Source organism: Lipophrys pholis, assembly GCF_963383615.2.
Source record: "Lipophrys pholis genome assembly, chromosome: 13".
Classification (NCBI taxonomy): domain Eukaryota; kingdom Metazoa; phylum Chordata; class Actinopteri; order Blenniiformes; family Blenniidae; genus Lipophrys; species Lipophrys pholis.
Window position 1 is genome coordinate 11780267 of NC_137632.1, and position 6638 is coordinate 11786904.

The 6638-nt window shown below is 42.2% G+C and overlaps 1 protein-coding gene across 1 annotated transcript; it reads right to left on the reverse strand.

The window, feature by feature from the left end:
- Positions 1–744: 744 nt before the first annotated feature.
- cmklr2 (chemerin chemokine-like receptor 2) lies at positions 745–4449 on the reverse strand. Its single transcript, XM_080477950.1, has 3 exons — positions 4158–4449; positions 2602–2703; positions 745–2504 (listed from the first exon to the last, which is right to left on the reverse strand). Exon 3 carries the CDS (start codon positions 2473–2475, stop codon positions 1396–1398), a length of 1080 nt encoding a protein of 359 aa, XP_080334076.1. The 5' UTR covers positions 2476–2504; positions 2602–2703; positions 4158–4449; the 3' UTR covers positions 745–1395.
- Between the last annotated feature and the right edge of the window lie 2189 nt (positions 4450–6638).

Below are 6638 nucleotides of genomic sequence, written 5' to 3' on the forward strand. Positions count from 1 at the left end.
AAATCTTATCTTCATTTCAGAAGTACTTCAATTGCAGCATTTTGTTGGCCGATCAGAGGCAATGCGGCTCTTTTTGTCAGATATTATTTCATGTCCGAGGTTAATGTGCAGGTGGATCTTGAGGTTAATGCAACACACAAAGTACATTTTCTTTGTAGAACGGCAGTCAATTTAAGTACAAACAATGAAAACTGGACACGACATGAAAAGAGGAAACGGCTAAGCAAAAAAGGATGTCTGGTCACTACCTCATGTACATTCACTCAGTAACTCATTTCATCTGCATCCAGTTTGCTCAGCCCGATGTGTCACTGCGCCTCTGACAGGGAGACATTTCTCTATCCTTCAGTGTTTGTTTTCTAAGTATATTAGTCATTTCAGCCATTTCAGACGGCTTATGCGTCTCCTGGAATTGTTTGTCAAGTGCAAGATGGACACACGCTCAAATCACCACAGAGTGAAAACAGGAAATGCCCGATTATGTAAACAGAGCCTCAGGAAATGGAAAGGAAATACACATCTAGATTTATGTCCAGCCCCGGTGTACTTTCTGAGTATGTGCAAGTCCTCCAGGAAAACTTGTCTGTGTGTACAGGACATGTCAAAGGTCACACTTCAAAGAAAATCAGGAAACACAAAGTATTGTTATGTTGAGAACAATAATTTTATTAGAATATATATATATATATATATATATATTTATATATATACTATTTAATTTAAATATATTAGAATAATGAAGACTATGGAGCTCTTCACAAAAAATATGATACATCAATAAATGAATCTTGCAGCCACTATAAAAATGCACACAAACACATTGTGGAAATATATTACAGTTTACAACCAGATACCTGCAGTAGCCTGTGGGACATACATGAGCAGATATCTTGGTCCAAGAGGTGACAACAGTGAAATACTATGCAATTTACTTTGGGGGAAAAAATCATCACAATTGTCCTGTGACCAAAGAAACATTTTGAAATTGCCTAATGAACATGAACAGCAAATGTGGCATTGGTATTTACACATAAATGTCAAAAACAAGATAATAGATTCAGTAACTTGAAATTGTTGTGATTAAAAACATTACTAGATTATCAGCATCACTGCCAAATGATTTATGGATTAAATCACCGTTCAAGCTTTAATATGATTTTGTGAAATAAATGGAATAACATCTCTATGTCTATGTTAATAACAGCCACTAATCAGCTTTTCCACAAGGAGTAATTGTTAGTGGAAGGCAGCGTAACTTTGTCCACATGAAACGATATAGGAAAATGTCAACGTCACAGCTGGAAGGACCGGCATTGACAGTCCTCCGCGTCGTACGACTCAGTCTTCACCACTTGTTTTTCATGGACAGCTTCACAAGTTGGAGGACGACTGTAGTCATAGAGTAGATGACGCCACTGGCTCCTCAGGCACACTGTCCTGATGAAGTCCCGGCACAGACTCTATCTCGGTGGCAGAGATCGACTGGCTGAGCTCTCTCAGTGAACTCTTAGTAATGTCCAGACAGGCACGCTTCAGGATGCGGCGCACTTTTCTGCCCAGGAGCATGTACAGCATGGGGTTAATGCAGCTGTTAAAAAAGCCTAAGCTGGTGGCGAGAGGGAAGCCAGCTTTCAGGATGTTGTGGAGGTAAAACGAGGAATGTATAGATAACTCCATTAAGCTAAAAGTATGAAAAGGGGCCCAGCATACAAAGAAGGCCAGGATTACTGCGGTGACTGTCTTGGAGAAGCTGGATAAGCGAACTGAACCCCCCGATTTTTTCACTCTGATTGCCAGTAGTATGCCTGTCACACATATAGCTGTGAATGGGAGAAGAAAGCCCACCGTGGTACGAATCGCCACTATAATGATGTGTGTCATGACTGCTGTGTGTCCGTCCTGTGTGTGGAAGTTGTTGAAGCACACCACTTTGTCGTGCAAGCGCATGGTGTCGCGAAAGACGAGAGCGGGACAGCTCAGGGCTGCAGCCAGCACCCATATGCAACCGCACACAACCCAGGCTCGCTCTACGGTGCGGTACCTCTGAGACCAGTTAAGATGAACCAGCGAGACGTACCTGTCTATGCTGAGCACTGTGAGAAAGAGCACGCTGGCATACATGTTCATCACCGACACAAACGAGTTAATCTTACACATGGCCACGCCAAAGTTCCAGTGGAAGTCCCGCAGAATGTAATCAATGAAGAAGGGCAGGAAAAGCACAAACACAAAGTCTGCCAAGGCGAGATTGAGCAGCCACACGCTGTTGACCGTCTTTTTGCTTTTAAATGCTGTCACCCAAATCACAATCCCATTCCCGATTAGACCGAGCACAAACGAGATAATGTAGATGACTACTGAGATTATGTGCATAGTTTCCCGCTGCCTGTGGTCTACTTTAAGTTCCTCCATGTCGCCATACTCCAGGTAGTACTCATAGGTGTAGTTTTCATAGTCTTCGGTGGAGTCATCCATTGTGGCAAGGATGTAGGCTCAGTGTTTATCTGTGGGGGGGAAAAACACAGGATGAGATGCATTCCTGAAAGGTGATCTGTAAACACCAGGACTTGCACATACTCATCAACTAACACATGTTCTCACCGAACACTTGTTGTGATTCTGCCCGGCTGTTTTCCACACAGATCCAGCTGCCCCGCTCTGTCCCTGTTGCTGGTCATTCAGCTGGGTGTGTCCTGAGCAACCCTGAAACATTATGTCACCATCCGTTAGGATCAACAGCGTGAACAGAACGACGCTTCAGAGGGGATGATTCACTCAGTTTGTTCTGAAAGTAAACAGGGGGAACCTCACAAAGACCGTAGTTTCACAAAGTTTACACACATTGCCGCATGAAAAGAAAACACGTCGCTCATCTTCAGCAAGTACTCCAAAAAAAAATCAATAAAAATCTGGGTGAAAGGTGAAGGCTCGGTATCATTGTCAAGGTCATTTTGGGACCTTCGGGTGCGCAGATGTCTTAGAAGTCAGATCGGGAAACATTCCCAATGAATCTGTGGTTAGAGTTAAATGCAGGGGCTTGTGTTTATGTGGCGCTATATCTATTCCTCTTTGCAATGCAAGTGTAACCAGAAGAAGATTGCTAATAAACTTTAAAGACAGACGTATAAGCAAACAAACTAATATAAAAATGAAGTCTTAAACTACTCGGACATAAGCAATCTTACTTAAACAGTGTCCAACGAAGGAAAACAATGAAAGGAGAATAAATGACTTTGTGAGGACTAGTTATGTAATTATTTTCTGCACCAGTTGTACAATAACAAAACATTTAATTAAAAAAGTCAAGACCGTGCAGATTGTAACGGTTTAACAATTATTAACCCTTTGTGGGTCACTCTTGAAACACTGCATGGCGTTGTAGGAGGATATTTTAACAATTTAAAGTCCATGTAAATGCAATTATGTGTCATTTAGATGCAATAAAATGTATTGAAAAGCACCATACTGACTTAAATTACACACATTTCTCAGTCTTTTCTGTTTAAAACGTCTCTTAATTGGATTATTTTCTCACTTATTTCAATACCAGATTGGCTACATGCCATTGAGTACAACTGTACATCTGCTTAGTTTATTTATTGCAAAAGAAATGTACTCTAAATGTGTCTTATAGTTAAAGTATTAGTTTTATGTGTACAAAGCTGTGCTCACGCAACGGTTTTATTGAAAGATCGTTTATCATATATTCAAGTTGAAAGCATCTTTTAGGTGAAGTGAGGAGAAGAAAAACATGCTTTATCAACAATACCAGTAATCTCATTAACAATTTAATAATATTTTCTATGATTGTCATCAATTAGGTCGAAAACAAAAAAAGAAACAAAGAAAAGTGCAAAAGTGACCAAATATGGTCACTAAAGGGGTTAAAGAATCTACAAAAATAGCTTAAGCGTACAAAGTGCATTAAGCGATAGAATCCATCAGAAAACAGAAGAGAGCTCAGGAAACTACGTGGACGAAATACTGAATGGAGATTTAATGCGACCGGCAAATAGAAAACAGGAAGATGCTGAAATATCTTCGGAGCAAAATTAGAGAAGAAAAGCCTTTCCTGTGAATAGAAAATAGTTTTAAGTGCAACCAAAGTCGCATAAGTGTTCAAACTGGAGTTTTTGAGGCTTTCGTGCATCGCTTACTTCCAAGTTCAGCCCTCCTCCTCCTCCTTCTCTCCGTCCAAACTGTGCGCCGGGTATGGAGCTTCACTCTCTGCTGTCCGTTTTGGCTGCTTTTCTGGGTCCGTAAGTTCCCACACGACGTTTCCCCGGCCGGACGGGCAGTGTCTGTCCCTGCGGAGCATCCAGCGGCGAGCGGAGCTCAGCTCGGTGTGTGCGGGGCTCCGGTGTCCGCGTGTCCGGGTGTCGGGGCTGGCTGTGCGGTGGGTGCGCCGGGCTGACGCGTCAGACTGACCGCAGAGGGAAGAAAAGTTGTTGGTTAGAAGAAAGCTTTCATTCAGCGGAGCTGTGGAGTAAACCAATCGCACACGTTTCCGTTTTGTTTTTTTTTATGTTGGGATCCGTGATTACACCCCCCACCCCACCCCCGCGCGCCACCCCCCCAACCCCGTGTGTGTGTGTGTGTGTGTGTGTGTGTGTGTGTGTGTGTGTGTGTGTGTGTGTGTGTGTGTGTGTGTGTGTGTGTGTGTGTGTGTGTGTGTGTGTGTGTGTGTTCCTGCTCCTGCTGTGATTCTGATTCAGCACCTTGTTGCTTGGCGCTCTTTAAAGGAAAAAGAAGTTTGTGGCTCACCCTCATAAGCTGCAGAGGTTTATTACACTGTAAACTGTTTTCCTAAGCCTTGTGGTAAATCCAGGGCTGGTCCCACATTCACTTCTGACAAAACGGTGAATTTGGTGTCGGTTAGTCATTTTTTAAAAATGTTTATTTGCATGACAACTTCGCCTCACAAATGAAACCAATAAGTCTTCATATATTTTGCACAGATGCTATTTATGCAAAGGTCCGTCAATCGTGCTACCTAACCCGAACCCTAACCGTAACCTTTTGCACTGCCCGATCGACCAACGCTTGCACCTTAACCGTAACTGTAACCATTAGTCCTGCATGAATGACCAATGCTTGTGCCTTAACCTTAACCTTAACCCTTACTGCTGCTTTATCGAGCAATGCTTGCATCCTAACCCAAACCGTAACACTTAGCGTTGCGCGATCGACCACTTCTTGCACGACAGGCCAGTATGTGCACTATTAAGGATCCATCATTTGCCCATCACCCAGAAGCACCAGATATTAACATTATGACTAGCTGCTTCATATTAATCTTTAGCTGACTAGTTCAGGGATTCTCTATATTCATGATTGAAATAAATGATTTTGCTCCTCATCTAACAAAACATATTCAACCTTCAACTCATGAAGAGCTGCAACCTTTAGACTTGAAGGCGATGCTGCTAATCCTTCAAATGAAGGAAACTGAGAAGTACCCCCCCCCCCCCCCCCCCCCCCCCCCTTCCTCCCTTTGGATACTTGTTTGCCAAGCACTTCCACCCAAAAGATCGGGAGGAACTCCAGGCCAACTCAAAACCTCAAACTCAACTTATTCTGATAGCATTTTTGTTTGGTGCGTTATCTTACTGAAAGAGGGAAGTGCCATCTGGGTATACAATTGAAATGGTCCAGTTGGTTCATGGCTAGTCATCCCCATATGCAAGTAACTGAGATGCACTTTACACACGTTGCCTATAAGGCTATTAATGTTATATTACCCTCTTATAAAGTGTTAATAAATGTTCCACACTTCAACTATGTGTGGTCATAATGTTACGACTCAGTGCTGTATGACTAAAGTTTAGTGAAAGGGGGAATTCCAGCAAGTTAACGCTGTACTCCCAAAAAGTTGGAAAAATTGATGCAGTATATTGAGTTATCACAACTGTCTGCCAAGTTCCACAGCTCCTACACAGTAAACCCATTAAGAACCTCCTCACAGTCTGCGGCGCACACTCACGTCTTTGAAACTCCCTGAGCAGTTTCCAAACACAAGGTATCATTTTAAAGATTAAGCTCCATCACATACACACATCAGACGTTTTTTCTTTTTTTCCAGATTTATGATTAATACTAAACTGAATGTGTGCAATTGATTAACATGTGAGTGCAGTGCATATGCTGTCACCCAAATGTTATTTTTCAGGGTTTCTGCAGTCATTCCTCCCAAGTCGTGCATGAAAAATGCCCAACATGAGAAAACAAAGCTTGTTAAAAACAGCTGTCTTGTCTGTGTGATTCAGAAATTATAGAGAAAAGCCGAGACGCATCTGCGTTACAGTCTATCATCAGTGCTGTCGCACAACTTCATGTGGGAGCGAAACACAGCGCACCTGCAGTCGTGTTGCATGAATAACTGCTGAAAATGTTAAGTCAAGAGTTTCTCTTGTCATTCATTGTGAGTACACTCTTTGACTTCTCTTTGTTCGGATGTCACATCAAAAAATCTACTGACTTGCTTTCCAGTCAAAATATACATGTAACACTGCAGCATTAAAAGTTCCACCTGCTAACCCTTAAAGAAGAGCAATCAGTTGGTGTTAAATTAATCAAAATGTAAGCGATTAAGTCTAATAAGTTTCAGATTATTCACATGCATCTTTCCTCTTCTGATT

Excerpts from the sequence above, each read along its gene's own strand:
- cmklr2 (XM_080477950.1), bottom strand. The coding sequence starts at position 2,475 with ATGGATGACTCCACCGAAGACTATGAAAACTACACCTATGAGTACTAC.